Source organism: Rhincodon typus, chromosome 12, assembly GCF_021869965.1.
Source record: "Rhincodon typus isolate 14 chromosome 12, sRhiTyp1.1, whole genome shotgun sequence".
NCBI lineage: Eukaryota > Metazoa > Chordata > Chondrichthyes > Orectolobiformes > Rhincodontidae > Rhincodon > Rhincodon typus.
Genome location: NC_063343.1, coordinates 73,673,373 through 73,691,044, shown reverse-complemented (window position 1 = coordinate 73,691,044; position 17,672 = coordinate 73,673,373). Strand labels below are relative to the sequence as shown.

The window sequence follows — 17,672 nt, the reverse complement described above, 5'->3', positions numbered from 1 at the left end:
TGCCATTCGTCCATCACCTACCCAAGCCCAATTTTTAAGCCTCTTCACAAAAATCAACCAACATCCATACACCACTCGTTCAAAACCCAAACTCTGAAAATATTGCCCCTGGCTTTATATTTTCCATGCCATACCAGTAGGTTGTCTTATGGGGATTTAAATTAAATGTTCATCACCATACTGTGAAGGACTAAATTTCTGCCAGATGGTCAAGAACAGCCAGGGCAGTGTGGGGGAGTGGAGACATGAGCCACATAACCACATTGTTACACTGAAAGTAAATGCCTCAAATAATTCAAATAGCTGCCCGTTTGCATTTCAGTTTTAAATTAGAAGGGAAATAACAATGTAGTTATATAGGGCTACTTGCAATCATTTGCTGTTAGCAAAGACAGTAATATCTGGCAAAATGTACAGTGCCCTTGGAGGTCATGGAAAATATTGTTAGCTTAAAGGCTGTCAGTGCACGGCATGTAAAATCTGATCGTAAAATGTTTTGCATTGCTTTTCAATACTGCTAGTTTGTTGAGTGGCATGTCTCACCTTTCCTTGTCAACCAGTCTTAAAACTTCCTTCTTCTCACTATTTTCATTCAGAATGGTGAAAGCTATTTGTGAAGAAATTGCAACACACAAAGTAACAATGAGATCTGTATTATGTGGATATACCCAACAGGTATTAGTACAAGACATTTCATTTGTCCCTCATTGTTATAAAAACAGATTGAGAACTGGGTTAATGTTCTGAAGAACTGATGCCAATACATATTAAAATATTGATACATACAGGTTTCTGGAGTAAACCCTTTCTACTCCTCATCCCCGCATACTGGCTCACACATTCTTTTGACCATGAAGTATAGGAACAGCAGTGGGCCATTCAGCTCATTGAGTCTGCTCTGCTATACAATGTGTTATGCTCCTCTTGCTCAATGTGGGAGCTCAGGGACGCGGCTGATGTCCCTGACTCCTACACGTGCAGGAAGTGTGTCCAGCTGCAGCTCTTGTTAGACCGCATGACGGCTCTGGAGCTGCGGATGGACTCACTTTGGAGCATCCGCAATGCTGAGGAAGTCGTGGATACACGTTCAGCAAATTGGTCACACCGCAGATTAGGATTGCTGAGGGAGGAAGGGAATGAGTGACCAAAAGGCAGAGAAAAAGCAGGAAGGCAGTGCAGGTGTCCCCTGCAGTCATCTCCCTCCAAAACAGGTATACCGTTTTGGATACTGTTGTGGGAGATGGCTCACTAGGGGAAGGCAGCAGTAGCCAGGTTCATGGCACCGTGGCTGGCTCTGCTGTACAGAAGGGTGGGAAAAAGAGTGGAAGGGCTATAGTCATAGGGGATTCGATTGTAAGGGGAGTAGACAGGCGGTTCTGCGGTCGAAAACGAGACTCCTGAATGGTATGTTGCCTCCAAGCTGCACAGGTCAGGGATGTCTCAGATCGACTGCAGGACATTCTGAAGGGGGAGGGTGAACAGCCAGTTGTCGTGGTGCATACAGGCACCAATGATATAGGTAAAAAACGGGATGAGGTCCTACAAGCAGAATTTAGGGAGTTAGGAACCAAGTTAAAAAGTAGGACCTCAGAGGTAGTAATCTCAGAATTGCTACCAGTGCCACGTGCTAGTCAGAAGGGAAATGAAAGAATAGGCAGGATAAATGAGTGGCTTGAGAGATGGTGCAGGAGAGAGGGGTTCAGATTTTTGGGACATTGGGACCGGTTCTGGGGAGGTGGGACGATTACAAATCGGACGGTCTACACCTGGGCAGGACTGGAACCAATGTCCTCGGGGGTGCTTTTGCCAATGCTGTTGGGGAGGGTTTAAACTAATGTGGCAGGGGATGGGAACCAAATGAGGAGGTTAGTGGACAGTAAGGAGGTAGTATCTAAAGCCTGTAAGGAACTACATAATGAAGTCAGTGTGACAAAGGGGAAGAGTAGGCAGAGAGCAGATGATGAACGCAAAGGGACAGGTGGTCTGAGGTGCATTTGTTTTAAAGCGAGAAGTGTAGTAGGTAAGGCAGATGAACTTAGGGCTTGGATTAGTCCCTGGGAGTATGATGTTATTGCTATTACTGAGACTTGGTTGAGAGAAGAGCAAGATTGGCAAATGAAATATCCCAGAATATTGATGCTTCAGGTGGGACAGAGAGGGAGGTAAAAGGGGTGGAGGATTTGCATTACTGTGCTGAAGGAAGGCACTATGGAGGACTTGAGCAGTGAGGCAATATGGGCAGAGCTCAGAAATAGGAAGTGTGCAATGCTGGGGCTGTACTACAGGCCTCCCAACAGAGAGCGTGAGATATAGGCACAAATATGTAGGCAGATTATGGAAAGATGTAGGAGCAACAGGGTGGTGGTGATGGGAGATTTTAATTTTCCCAACATTGACTGGGATTCACTTAGTGTTAGGGGTTTAGATGGAGCAGAATTTGTATGGAGCATCCAGGAGGGTTTTCTGGAGCAGTATGTAAATAGTCCAACTCAGGAAGGGGCCATACTGGACCTGGTGTTGGGGAATGAGCCTGGCCAGGTGGTTGAAGTTTCAGCAGGGGATTACTTTGGGAATAGTGATCACAATTCCGTAAGTTTTAGAATACTGATGGACGAAGACGAGAGTGGTCCTAAAGGAAGAGTGCTGAATTGGGGGGAAGGCCAACTGAAGCAAAATTCGGCAGGAGCTGGGGAATGTGGATTGGGAGCAACTGTTTGAGGGTAAATCCACATTTGATATGTGGGAGGCTTTTAAAGTGAGGTTGATTACAGTGCAGGACAGACACGTCCCTTTGAAAATGAGGGATAGAAAGGGCAAGATTAGGGAACCATGGATGACACGTGAAATTGTGAGACTAGTAAAGTGGAAAAAGGAAGCATACATAAGGTCTAGGCAATTGAAAACGGATGAAGTTTTGGAATAATATTGGGAAAGTAGGACCAATCTGAAATGAGGAATTAACAGGGCTAAAAGGGGTCATGAAATATCTTTAGCAAACAGGGTTAAGCAAAATCCCAAAGCCTTTTATTCACACATAAGGAGCAAGAGGGTAACTAGAGAAAAGGTTGGCCCACTCAAGGACAAAGGTGGGAAGTTATGCGAGGAGTCAGAGAAAATGAGTGAGGTTCTTAATGAGTACTTTGCGTTGGTATTCACTGAGGAGAGGGACATGGCGGATGTTGAGATTAGGGATGGATGTTTGATTACTCTAGGTCAAGTCAGCATAAGGAGGGGGGCAAGTGTTGGGTATTCTAAAAGGCATTAGGGTGGACAAGTCCCCAGGTCTGGATGGGATCTATCCCAGGTTGCTGAAGGAAGGGAGAGAGGAAATAGCTGGGGCCTTAACAGATATCTTTGCAGCATCCTTCAGCACAGGTGAGGTCCCGGAGAACTGGAGAATTGCTAATGTTGTCCCCTTGTTTAAGAAGGGTAGCAAGGATAATCCAGGTAATTATAGACCGATGAGCCTGACGTCAGTGGTGGGGAAGCTGCTGGAGAAGATACTGAGGGATAGGATCTATTTTCATTTCGAAGAAAATGGGCTCATTAGTGATAGGCAGCATGGTTTTGTGCAGGGAAGGTCATGTCTTACCAACTTGATAGAATTCTTTGAGGAAGTGACAAAGTTGATAGATGAGGGAAGGGCTGTGGATGTCATATACATGGACTTCAGTAAGGCGTTTGATAAGGTTCCCCATGGTAGGCTGATGGAGAAAGTGAAGTGGCATGGGGTCCAGGGTATACTAGCTAGATGGATAGAGAACTGGCTGGGCAACAGGAGACAGAGAGTTGTAGTGGACGGGAGTTTCTCAAAATGGAGAACTGTGACCAGTGGTGTTCCACAGGGATCCGTGTTGGGACCACTGTTGTTTGTGATATACATAAATGATCTGGAGGAAGGTATAGATGGTCTGATTAGCAAGTGCAGATGACACTAAGATTGGTGGAGTAGCAGATAGTGAAGGGGACTGTTGGAGAATGCAGCAGAATATAGATAGATTGGAGAGTTGAGCGGAGAAATAGCAGATGGAGTTCAATCCAGGGAAATGCGAGGTGATGCATTTGGAAGATCCAATTCAAGAGCGAACTATACAGTAATTGGAAAAGCCCTGGGGAAAATTGATGCACAGAGAGATCTGGGTGTTCAGGTCCATTGTACCCTGAAGGTGGCAACGTAGATCGATAGAGTGGTCAAGAAGGCATATGGCATGCTTTCATTCATCGGACGGGGTATTGAGTACAAGAGTTGGCAGGCCATGTGACAGTTGTATAGGACTTTGGGTCGACCACATTTGGAATACTGCGTACAATTCTGGTCACCACATTACCAAAAGAATGTGGATGCTTTGGAGAGGGTGCAGAGGAGGTTCACCAGGATGTTGCCTGGTATGGAGGGCGCTAGCTATGAAGAGAGGTTGAGTAGATTAGGATTATTTACATTAGAAAGACGGAAGTTGAGGGGGGACCTGTTTGAGGTCTCCAAAATTATGACAGGTACAGACAGGGTGGATAGCAAGAAGCTTTTTTCCCAGAGTGGGGGACTCAATTACTAGGGATCACGATTTCAAGGTGAGAGAGGAAAAGTTTAAGGGAGATATGCGTGAAAAGTTCTTTACGCAGAGCGTGGTGGTTGCCTGTCACGCATTGCCAGCGGAGGTGGTAGAGGCAGGCACGATAGATCCTAAATGACACTATCTGGACAGATACATGAATGGGCAGGGAGCAGAAGGATGCAGATCCTTGGAAAATAGGCAAAAGGTTTAGATAGAGGATCTGGATCAGCGTGGGATTAGAGGGCCGAAGGGTCTGTTCAAGAAAAAGAAAAAAAAAACTCAAAAAAAACAATCAGACCATGGCTGGTCTGATAACCCTCAACTCCACTTTCTTGCCTTTTCTCCATAACCCTTGGTTCCCTTACTGATTAAAAATTTTCAGTCTCAATGTTGAATATATTTAATGACCCAGCCACGACAGTCCTCAATGTTAAAGATTCCACAGTTTCACAACCCTCTGACAAAAGACCTGCTCATCCCTGTCTCCGAATGTTCTGAGATTATTCCATCTGATCTTAGACTCTCCCAAAGAGGAAAATAACCTTTCCACATCTATCCTGTCAAAGCCCCTAAGAATCTTTCTGTTTCAATAAGGTGTTCTCTCATTCTCCTAAACTGCATTAAGTACATGCCCAACCTCATAAAATTCTCCTTCCATACCTGGTATCAGCCTCGTGACCCTCCTCCGGACTGCCTCCAATGCCAGCACATTATTCCTTAGATAAGGAATAATAAACTGGTCACAGTATCCAGCTGTATTTTAACTCCAGTCTTGTACTGTTTTAGTAAGTTCTCCCTATTTTTCTCCTTCAATCCCTTTGAAACAAAGACTAATATTCCTTTTGCTTTCTCTGTTCCCTGCTTACACACTAGCTTTTGTGATACATGCATGAGGACTCCCAAGTCCCTCTCACCTGCAGCCTTCTGCAGTCATTCAGAATTGTGATACATAGAAATTGACAGAATCAGAAAAGTTACAATTTCCAGAGCTATGCATGTAGATGTCATGCAGTGGGGGAACATACATTTGATCTAATTCCACTTATCTCTCTCAAGAGGGCGAGCTGGTGAAACGTGACCCATTATTGTTCAGAGGTACAGGGAAAGATTCTCTTGCACAGTACACTGTGGTCATGTTTTTTCATGTGTGATTGATAAAATAGTCTGACTTGGGGAGAGGATGCATGGTTTTTCCTTCCAAAGTGATTGACAGTCCACAGAGCTTCCAATTCTGAATGCAGAGCCATAGTATTCCCAGTGACTCAAAGGACTTCAAAAATAATAATACAGGCTTTTTACATAAATAAAATCCATCCTTTCAAAGGTTAATTGAGAATTGATAAAATACAAAATCTTTGTAATTATCTTTTTAGAACAAACGTAAGGCAAACCAAACACTGGAATCACAGTGTTAATGTCACTCACTCAGTTCTTGGAGTCTCTTGAGGTTGACAATCTCTTCCTCCAATCCACCCTCTTCTGAGTAGAATTTCAGGTTGGATTTGTTAAGTATGAACCAGCCTTCGTGCCATTGTCCAGGATTTCGCATGGATTTATAACATAGTTTTCCAATGCGATCAAAATGGCAATTCAACAAGCTATGCAGACTCAAACCAGTGAAGCCCTAAATCAGGGGAGACAAAGTCAACTTGAACAGTAATTTCCTTAATATCATTATATTTCTGGAAAACTTTACAGAGTCTTATACAGAAACAATGTTATAATTGCATGACATCATTCAGTAACACTAATTGATTGTTTTGAGTGGCAAAACTACAACTCTGACAACAAAAATAAACCATACTGGAAATATTACATCTATAAGTCAACAACTTAAAGAAAAATTGCAGATTATATTGGATTTCTTGATGGATCTATCAAGAGGGCTTCTCATCAAAAGAAAATCATGCAACCTTATGAATAATGTTAAGATACTTCTAAATTTTGGATAACATTGAAGGGTCATGGGCAATTAAATAAAAGGAAATACAAAGACAAAGGCAAATAAAACATGACACAAGCTGGCTCCAATCTGAAATCAAACAACTGGAAGACGATTGGACGCAACTGTCAGGAAAATATTATGTTTGGAAACGTAAAGTGCTTGCAGCCCAATATCTCTTGAGGAGATATTGAGGAATATTGTTGAGGAATCAATTACATCATCTAGGACTGGAGTGATATCTGGACCAGGCAAAATGAGACTTTTGACTGGATTTCATTGCTAATAGAACCCACCAAATCCCTATGGTGTAGAAACTGGCTATTCAGTCCATCAAGTCCACAACAATCCTCTGAAGAGCATCCTACCCATACTCATGCCCCTATTCTACATTTCGTATGGTTAACCCATTTAGCCTAGACACAATGGGCAATTTCCCATGGCCAATCCACTCTACCTGCACTGTTTAAGACTGTAGGAGGAAACCAGAGCATCCCCATACAGACACAGGGAGAATGTGCAAACTCCACACAGTCACCCAAGGGAGGAATTGAACCCAGGTCCCTGGCACTATGCAGTAGCAGTGCAAACCACTGAGCTACCATGTCACCCTATTCCCCAATGAAGTTCAGATAAATAATGTGGGAAAGTGACAGAGAGATAACATGGTTCTTACAGGATGTATAGTACGTTTCATAAGCATGAGGTACCTTTGCTACGGAACTGGTCCACATCTGTAGGCTGTCAGGATTATCCGTGCCAAACTGAAACAGCTTCTCTGAAGTGAGAAAAATTTCAAACGTGTATCGAAACCTAATGAAGATAGAAGAAAAAGACTGATTGATCGAGACTCCAGAACTTTCTCAAACTATTTAAAACAGAATCATGACCTGGAGAAGACATTGAGTAAAATACTGTGTTCTGGCATTTAAATAGTTAAGAGTGAGAAGAACAGGACTAGCTCATTTATGTCAAAAGTTAACAGCTCTGCTCATGGATACAGACAAAGAATGGATGCCCAACACACATGAAATTTCTATTTTTTAACATGGTGGAGCATCCTTGTTTTTAAAGGGATTGCCTTGGATAGTTTCATCGAAAACAGAAATAATAAGTGTCATTCCAATGTTGGTTACTCCAGTAATTTGACGAATAAAAACTCATCGTTGATGGTGGGCAAGTTCACTAGGGTACGCAATAAATGATGGGAAAGTTATTCATTAACTTATGACATATTAAGGCCAGGGTTGGTCAGGGTTAAGGAGCCCTTGAATTTGTCATTTTAGAATTTCTGTCCAACAAAGTAATTCTTTGGTCATGATGCACACGGCAATGTTTTGGATTATCTCAAGTTTTACAGAAAGTAGAATGTATATGACACAAGCCAGTACTGACATAAAAACAGAAATTGCTGGAAAAACTCAGCAAATCTAGCAGCAGCTGTAGAGAGAGAAACAAGTCAACGTTTCGAGTCCAGTGAAAAAGGTAACTGGATCCAAAGTGTTAACTCTGCATTCTCTCCACAGATGCTACTCGACCTGTTAAGTTTCTTCAGCTCTTTCTATTCTTATTCCAGATTTCCAGCATTCACAATTCCTAGTTTTTTGCCCATTATTGATATAGTTGTGGCTAGAATCTAAAGAAAGCATGAAAAAGAGTTTCAGCTGCTGAACGAGCTGCCAGTGCTGGAAGCTCACCTACAAGACACATTAAATACACACTGAGTCTGGAAGTGGCCAATTAGAAGGTTATCTTGGAGAAAGTCTGGATCGGTCTTGCAAATACCATTTGGAGGTTCAAGACCCCTTTTCATTCCAATCCCAAAGATCACAGTAAAAACAACAGCTATATGAAATGATGTGGCCAAGGGATATTGAACCCCAGCAAGGAACTTAGAAGTGATACTAGGCCCAGGAGATGCTGCAAAAGTGAACACATGGCTGATTATTCTCCTCAGGCTTACATTCCATTTCATGGGGATCAACCTTGTTTCAATGGCGTGTGCTGGAGGGCATGCCAGAAGCAGGCATACCTAAAAATGAGGTGTCAACCTGGTGAAGCTGCAGTGCAGAATGACTTGTTTGCCAAACAACTATGGCAAAGTACAGCAGAAGATGTTCAATGATTGCACAATCAACAGACCAGATCTAAGCTCTGTAGTACTACCACATCTAGTCATGAATGTGGTGAACAATTAAAGAACTCACTGGAGGAGGAGTCTCGACAAATATCCCAAACCTCATTGATGGGAGAGCCCAATGTATCAGTGTAAAAAATAAGGCTGAATCATTCAGAGCAATCTTCAATCAGAAGTGCCAGACATGTGAAGTGGATGTCTCTAAGATTATGACGACAAGTTGTTGATGTGGCCTTGATACTTTCTCAAGCTCTGCTCCATAATAGGCAGATTGGTGATAGATGAAGTTCAATGCAGAGAAGTGTGGGTGATGCACTTTAGTCAGAAGAACATTGAAAGACAATACAAAATAGGAGGTACAAGTCTAAAAAGGGCGAGGAGCAGAGGGATCTGGGTGTATGAGAGAGCAGTAAATAAAGCAGTGTCCTCAAGTTTTTTAGTAGGGCCATATGGTACAAGAGCGGGGAAGTGATGTTGAACTTGTATCAGATTCCTGTTAGACCTCAGCTGAAGGATTGTGTACAGCTATGGGCACTACATTACACAAAAGAAGTGAACAGGTTGCAGTGTGCAGAAGTGATTTACAAAATGAGTCAAGAATGAGAAATCTCTGTTATGAAGACAGATCGAAAAAATTGGGACAGTTCTCCTTGGTTGAGAGGCAATTTGACAGAGTCATGAGTGGGCTGGACAGAATAGATAAGGAGAAGCTGTTCCCACTTATAAATGGTACAAGAATGAGAGGACATAGAATTAAAGTGACATGCAAATAAAGCAAGGGGGATTTGAGGAAAAACATTTTCATTCAGCAAGTTCAACATCATTGCCCCGCTCTCATTTTCAAGATAGAAAACTGACGGCAGAGTTTAACCTGAAGGCCAACATACCTTGGACAAAGGCCAAGTCGAGGAAGGATCCTCATGGTGACCTCAGCAAGAGCAGGGATTGAACTTAGGCTGATAGATATCACTCTACATGACATGTTAGTCATACAGCCAACTGAACTAACCGCTCAACAGGTATGGCAAGAGTATAGAACGTATTGCCCAGAAATGTATTGGAGACGGGTTCAATTGAGAAATTCAAAAGGGCATTGAATGGTTTAGGGTCAGTGTGGAAATAAAAAAAAGTAAAGAATTCTGTGATTCCACGATGAACAACTTCAGTGGACAGCTTCAGTTCTTCACTTTGTTAACAATTTGCGGCCCCCTACTTCACAACTTCCCCTCCCCCATGCCAGCCATGTCTTGTTGACTTTGCTCTGAACAGACTGAACCTACTTTCTCCTTTTCACGCTAACATCTACACATATTTTAAAGCAATATCTCTCTTTCATCACCATTATCATCACCTTTGCCTCTCTGTGGACACCCTCATGATCTGTTCCACTTGGTCTTCCTGTCAGTCTGTGAACAGCATAAAAAACACCATATGGCTCCAGTTCCAGGTCATACCGGACTCGAAACATGAAGTTGGTTTCTCATTCCTCAGATGCTGCAAGACCATAGAACCACAGAAATGATACATCACAGAAGTGGGCCATTTGGCCCTTCTTGTCTTGCAGTCTCAAAAACTCCCAAAGACACTTTCTAAGCAGCAAGTACTGGAACACAAGTGTTCAGTACTATTGCCAGAATGTTATCAGGGCCCATAACCTTTGCAATAGCCAGTGCCTCCAATCATTTCTTGATAACATGTGGAGTCAATCAAATTGGCTGAAGACTGGTATCTGTGATGCTGAGAACATCGGGAGGGCTGGTAAAGAACAGATGCCAGGAACTGCCCCACATGGAGGTGCCATTGAAGGGAAAGAAACCAAAAGATCTGCAAATGCTGTAAATCAGGAACAAAAACAGAAGTTGCTGGAAAAGCTCAGCAGGTCTGGTAGCATCTGTGAAGAAAATATCAAATTAACGTTTTAAGGTTCTGAGGAAGGGTCACCGGACTCAAAACGTTAACTCCGATTTTTTTTTCTTCACAGGTGCTTCCAGACCTGCTAAGCTTTTCCAGCAGCTTCTGTTTTTGTGCCATTGAAGGGTATGTGAATAACAGTTCTGATATGCTGAGGTAAAGGCAAAGGCAAAGGCAAAGTCCTCTGGGTAAAGGGGACAATGGGGTAAAGGAGCAGGGTATGGTGTCTGAACCACATGAATGACTTTCCTTCATGTGGTTCTTTCAATAAGATATTGAGCCTGTGGAAAGTATGTACTATTAGTCTGGCAATCATCTACACTGGTAAAGATAGAAGCACTCTGCCATGCCCAAAATCACAGCAGCCCAGTAGTTGACCCTAATTGAGATATTAAATATTTAAAGTGACTGTCCCCCTTTGTGGTATGTGCCACCAAACTCAAGTCACTACTGGAAAACTTCCCTGATGGTTTGACAATACCAAAGAGCTGTACATTTCCGGCTAGTTTCTTACCTCTACACCTCTGCTCCTGCCACCATGGAACTGGTAAAATTCTACTCACAGTGTCATGAGTTCATTATGATACAGATGAGGTTAGGGTTAGGGGTACCCCTGTCTTATTGCCCTCATAACTCAGTAGCTCGATAAACTGCACAATTGTCTTATGAGGGTAATCAGACGGGGCCAGGGAATAATGCAGACTTGGCCAGATCACCTACATCCTGCCAATTAATATAGATTTTAAAAAGTCCACTCCATGTACTGGTGGATACACTCAAAGTTAAATATTCAGCAGATCTGAAGGAATAAGAAACTAAATTAGATTAACAACATCATTTGCATAATTGACTATACCTTTTAACTGACAAAACTGACTGCGCATTTTAAAACATTACAGGAAAATCATACTATTGATGTCTGTGTTCTCTCCATTTTTACAGTGTCTACATGCTCCTCAACCAACTGTTACAAAAAAACTGTTTAATTCCCCAGTACCTGTCTGTAGGACCAGAGTTGGCCAACGATTGTGGTCTGCTCACTCCAATACAAACAATGTCATTCATTTCAATTTTCCCAATTGGTTCAGTACTTTTATCTGTTTCATAGAAAAGAAGCGACCTGTCCAAAGAGCACCACTGCTTCTGGAACTCTGAGGGAAAACATGCACATGGTCAATTTGAAATTTAATATTTGCAATAAGAGGCCTTTTCATTCAAACAATAATTTGTTTCCATGAGTAACAATGGGGCTCATTATAGGTAAGAGACTGTTTTTTCACCTCTGGGGTATGGGTTTAAATTGTACCCAGACTGAGAACTGTGAGTATTCTTCATGATTGTAAAAGGCCAATGTCAAACATGTTTGAACAAGCTTAACCCAGAATGTAATGAGCTCGGATCTAGAGCTTTCAGTCACTTATTTGAGAGCAATTGCAAATCTTGCTGGTATGTGGTGTGTTAATATCTTTCAGGGATTGTTAAGATTATTCAACCATGATTAAGGAACAATATTTTCATATGTATGTATAAACATTTAGCTGGAGTGTGATATCACTCACTGATGTCCAGGGAAACATAATAAGTAATGAAAGCTCTACTGTTGAGATATTTTCCTAATCAACCTGTTTGGAGAAATTATGACACACCTCCAGAACTGCTGGGACTTGAACCTGAAATCTTCCCAGTCAGAGGGAGGGACAATACCACTGTACCTCAAGAACCCAAGTTCCCATGTTGACTGAAAATGTGATTATTTCAGCTGGGAACCACAAGGTATTACAGCTTGGAACCTGCCATTCTTAACACCGTCCAGTTAGTGAATTCAGTTTTCACAATAATTGTTAATTCTTAATTCTCTCAAAGTAACTAAGAATGGATGATAAAAATGGCCATGCTAACACCACCCATATCCTAACATTAAATATTTGAAATAAGTTTGCTGTCCTGATTTCTCTCATCATAATCAGGTTCCAGAAAACACTTCAACTATGAGAACATTCTGCGGCCAGTGTTACAGGATATCTATGACGTACCATCTTTGCATTTCTTGCTGCTGGGTAGTTTTGTCATGGCTGATGTCTTGTACAGGTATCCACAATGCAATACAGGTTGCGTAATTTCACTGTAAATGCCCATTGAAACCAAGGAGTTGGAATTTAAAACTTCTGCAGACAGGAGGCAAAAATCATGTTAACATCAACTTAGTTCAATGTTTCATCAGTTAGAGCCTCATAATCATGGGTAAATAAACCAGGACTCAGTCACTGAGTCATTTGGGTGTGAAAGCACTACCTGGAAATGTAATGGAGGCAGGTCTAATTGAGACATTCATGAGGGTACTGGATGATTATTTGGATGGAAATGGTGTGCAGGAATATAGGGAAAAGGCAGGAGATTGCCATTACATGATAGCATTGGTGCTGGTATGATGGACCAAATGGTATCCTTCTACGCTGTAAACATTCTGATTGTGTGAAGTTATATACGGCATTTAACATGGGAAAATATCCCAAGATGCTGCACAGGAGCGTTATTAGTTAGTAAACTTCCATGGATTTCATCTTCATGAGTTATGTTTCAGAGCCTTGGAAGGCAAGCATTAAGGTTAGAATTTCTGTGCATTGTATAATGTTCAAAAGCTCCTTCTTTTGAAAGAGTGTGCTTTGAATAATTTGATGAAACACAGAAAAAGATGATGTTTTCCAAAGCTGGCTACTTTGATAAAATGGTAAGTAAAAGGGGTTAGATGGTTTAGCAGCTGTTACGATCTGAAGCCAGATTACCAGATTTGTGTCACATTCTGGTTAGGGACCAATAATTTAGTAAACTGGACAGAATGAGTGGTCCAGACACTCACAAGGAGAATGAAGCTACAGGATTCTAAGGTTTTGACCAAAGAACAATACCATGCAAAGTTAGAAGAGTAACACAATCTGCTACCTAAACTTATATGGTAGCATCCAATTGGAATTAACCTGAGGTAAATACATGTTGACATAAGCCCAATAGAGCCCAACAAATGGCAAATACAGTTTGGACAGATCCCACCCATTTCTCAGCAATGTCAAGATGTTAGTGACGCTGTGGATCACAAAATCTTATTAAAAATCGATAAGGGATTACAATTCTTAAATTTTGATGATCTGGCCTTGAAACTCTCTCAAGCACTGCTCCATAATGGATTGAAAGTCACCATAATCTTAGAAACAGTTGATGGTGAATTTCATCTCAGTGTCATGATACCTCAGACAAGGCATAGCCCTAGTCATCACAGCAAGTACAGGAATGAAGCCTTCAAGGTCTACAAGAGGCCCAGAGTTTTCTAGTTCTGACTCCATTTCTGGAAACGAGCAAGGTGCCATGTTGGCGCAGGCTCTGTATGTACCAGGACATGATAATGGAACTGTGTCGGATGCTGGGTTGGAACCTGGGGGCTTCAGGAGCGGGAGGCCATCCTCTCCCAGTGAATGTGTAGCTGACAGCAGCACTCAACCTCTACGTGATTGGCTCCTTCAATGGAGAGATGGGTGACCTGTGTAGGATTTGTCAATCGTGTTTCCACAAATGCAGCAGGGCATGAACAATGTCATCTGTAGAGGATCAGATTTGTTCCTTATATTTCCACACAACGAAGCCAGCGTTACAGCCCGAGCAGGAGGATTCCGGAGCAGAGACGGCTTCGCCCAGGGGCAGGATGCTATCGAACTGTCCACAGGTGGGATTGAGGAGGCTGCATCACAACACTGTAGAATTTGGCAGCAGGAAGTGATCTACCCTGACAGCTGCCAGGACTCCTAAATCCTGGAGCACTGTTGTATATCTGGTGAGTATGAAGGCCTGGGTACTTTACAAGGCTGGTTATGGGGAAGGGTCTATCACTGCACACACCACTGGCTATGCAGAGCACAGGTACAATGCTGCCATGCTGTGACCAGGACCGTGGTGGAGCAGACGATGGGGCTGCTGAAGCTATGGTTCCACTGCTTGGATTGGTCTCCAGGGTGGAGGAGGATCCCTCCAGTGCAATAATAAAGTCATAGAGTATTACAGCATGAAAACAGACCCTTCAGTCTAAACTGGTCCATGCTGACCATGGGGCCCTCTCAACTCGTGCCAATTGCCCACATTTGGTCCATATCCCTCTGAACCCTTCATATCCATGTATCTATGCAAATGGTTTTTAAATGTTGCTATTGTACCTGCCTCAACTACTTTCTCCAGCAGGCCATTCCATACACACACCACTCTCTGCGTGAAGAAGTTGGCCCTCAGGTCCTTCTTAAATCTATCTCCCCTCACGTTAAACCTCTGCCCTCTAGTTTTTAATTCCCCATCCCTGGGAAAAAGACTATTTGCACTTCATCTTATCTATGTCCCTCATGATTTTATACACCTCAATAAGGTCACCCCTCATTCTCCTACATTCCAAGGAATTAACTCCTATCCTGGCCATACTCCCCCTATAACTCAGGCTTACTAGTCCTGGCAACATCGTCGTAAATCTTCTTTGTACACTTTCCAGTTTAACTGTGTCTTTCCTATAACAGGGCGACCAAATCTGCACACAATACTCCAAGTGTGGCCTCAGCAACAACTTCTACAACTGTAACGTAATGTCCAACTCCTAAACTCAGTGCTTCAACCGATGAAGGCCAGCATACTAAACACCTTCTTCACCACCCTGTCTACCTGTGAGGCTGCTTTCAATGAACTATGTGCTTGTACTTCTAGGACGCTCTGTTCCACAATACTCCACAGGACCTTACCATTTACTGTATAAGTCCTACTTTAAGTTGACTTTCCAAAGTGCAAAACCTCACACTTATCTGTATTGAATTGCATTTTTCAATCTTCAGCCCATTTCCCCATCTGATCAATATCCCTCTGTAATTTTTGATAACCTTCCTCGCTATCAACGATACCTCCTAATTTTGTATCATCCACAAACTTACAAATCCTGCCTTGTACATTCACATCCAGATCATTTATGTAAATAATAAATAACAAGGGTCCCAGCACCAACCCTTGTGGCACACCACTAGTCACAGGCTCCAGTCCGAGAAACAACCTTCAACCATCACTCAGAGATAGTAAGAACTGTCGATGCTGGAGTCAGAGATAACACAGTGTGGAGCTGGAGGCTCACAGCAGGCCAGGTATTCTCAGAGGAGCAGGAAAGCTGACATTTCGGGTCGGGACCCTTCTTCAGAAATGGGGAAGGGGGAAGGGAGCTCTGAAATAAATAGAGAGAGGAGGGATGGGGCTGGGGAAGGTAGGTGGGATGGTGATAGGTGGGTGCAGGTAGGCAGTGGTGGGGATTGGTCAGTGAGGTGGGAGGCGTGGATAGGTGGGAGAGAGGGCGGACAAGTCAAGGAGACGGGGATGAGTGGGAGGGATGGTCATGGGATGAGGCCTAGGGTGGAGAGATTTTGAAACAAATAAAGTCCACAGTGTGACCATTGGGCTGTAGGTTCCCAAGGCGGAATATGAAGCGCTGCTCCTCCAGTTTCCGGGTAGCATCGTTGTGACACTGGCCCATCCTGGACCTCCTCTACTGTCACAACGACATCACCTGGAAACTGGACTCACCTATCACCATCCCACCTACTTTCCCCAGCCCCATCCCTGCTCTCTCTATTTATCTCAGAGCTCCCTTCCCCCTCCCCTATTTCTGAAGAAGAGTCCCGATCAGAAGCATCAGTTTTCCTGCTCGTCTGATGCTGCCTGGCCTGCTGTGTTCCTCCAGCTCCACACTGTATTATCTCTGACTCCAGCATCGGCAGTTCTTACTATCTCTGAGTGATGGTTGAAGGTTGTTTCTCGGACTGGAGGCCTGTGACTAGTGGTGTGCCACAGGGGTTGGTGCTGGGACCTGTGTTATCTTCAACCATCACCCTCTGCTTCCTGTCATTGAGACAATTTTGAATCCAAATAGCTAGCTCTTCCTGGATCTCATGTGACTTAACCATCATGACTAGCCTGCTGTTCAGACAGAGTATGCCAAATTATCCTGGCTTGTTGTGTTCTGCATAATTAGACCAGGCAATGGGGTGATGCCATTAACAAGGCATTTAGCAATCACTACATCCCCTCGACTGGCAACTGGACACTGTCCTGTGATTAGCTTGCTGTTTGTGAAAAGCGTAAGAGATGGAGCAAAGTATTCCTCATGTTGAGGTGAATGTCCAATTCTGCCACAAATCTCCCCATCATCCCCATCACGTAGATCTCAAAAGATTCCACTGATATCATCATCCTGTTGCAGGACCAAAATTGTGGAACCCTTCCTTAACATCATTCTAGGTGTCCATATGTTATTTGGACTGCAGCAGTTCAAGAAGGCAGCTTACCACCACCTCCTCAAGGGCAATTAGAATCATAGAATCCCTCCAGTGTGGAAGCAGTCTACTTGGCCCACACTGTCCACATTGGCCCTTTGAAGAGCATCCCACACAGAACAACCCTGTCGCTGTAACCCTGCATTTCCTATGGCTAAACTACCAGGCCGCACATCCTTGGATACTATAGATAATTCAGCATGGCCAGTCCACATAACCTACACAGCTTTGGTGGTGCTCACATTCACAAAAGGATAAAGAAGATGCCTGGATGTCCCAGAGTTTGAACAACTCCGCATTTAATTTTGGTGTCAAAGCCTGGGTGAGTCATCAAACAATTCTGTTAACCCTGTAACATTACATCCTTATCAGTAAGCTGATACAACTGAACGGAAACACTTTTCTTTTCAATTATTAGTCACCAATTAATTCTCAGTTAGCTGAATCAGTTTTATCTTCTTGCTTAATATTTATGTTGCTTTTACTATTGTGGGTCAACCTACAACAGGTGGACCGCAGCGGTTCAAGAAGGCAACTCACCAACACTTCTCGAGGGCAGCTAGGGATGGGCAGGAAATGCTGGCCCAGCCAGAGATGCCCACATCCCACAAAATGAATAATGAAAAACTAAAGTACATTCTAAGGAGAGATAGTAGGAACTGCAGATGCTGGAGAATCCGAGTCAACAAGGTGCAGGGCTGGATGAACACAGCAGGCCAAGCAGCATCATAGGAGCAGAGAGGCTGACGTTTCGGGCCTAGACCCTTCTGATGAAGGGTCTAGGCCCGAAA

At 43.2% G+C, this 17,672-nt stretch overlaps 1 protein-coding gene across 1 annotated transcript in view; it reads right to left on the bottom strand.

Annotated features, from left to right (window-relative positions):
* The window catches only part of arap3 (ArfGAP with RhoGAP domain, ankyrin repeat and PH domain 3), a 201,844-nt gene that overhangs the window by 11,859 nt on the left and 172,313 nt on the right, over positions 1–17,672 (bottom strand). The window contains exons 11-16 of the mRNA XM_048603508.1: positions 14,076–14,286; positions 12,577–12,708; positions 11,541–11,694; positions 7,206–7,308; positions 5,979–6,177; positions 544–607 (exon numbers count right to left, since the gene is read on the bottom strand). Of these exons, the coding sequence (XP_048459465.1) occupies positions 544–607; positions 5,979–6,177; positions 7,206–7,308; positions 11,541–11,694; positions 12,577–12,708; positions 14,076–14,286 (863 nt within the window). The remainder of the gene's footprint in view (positions 1–543; positions 608–5,978; positions 6,178–7,205; positions 7,309–11,540; positions 11,695–12,576; positions 12,709–14,075; positions 14,287–17,672) is intronic.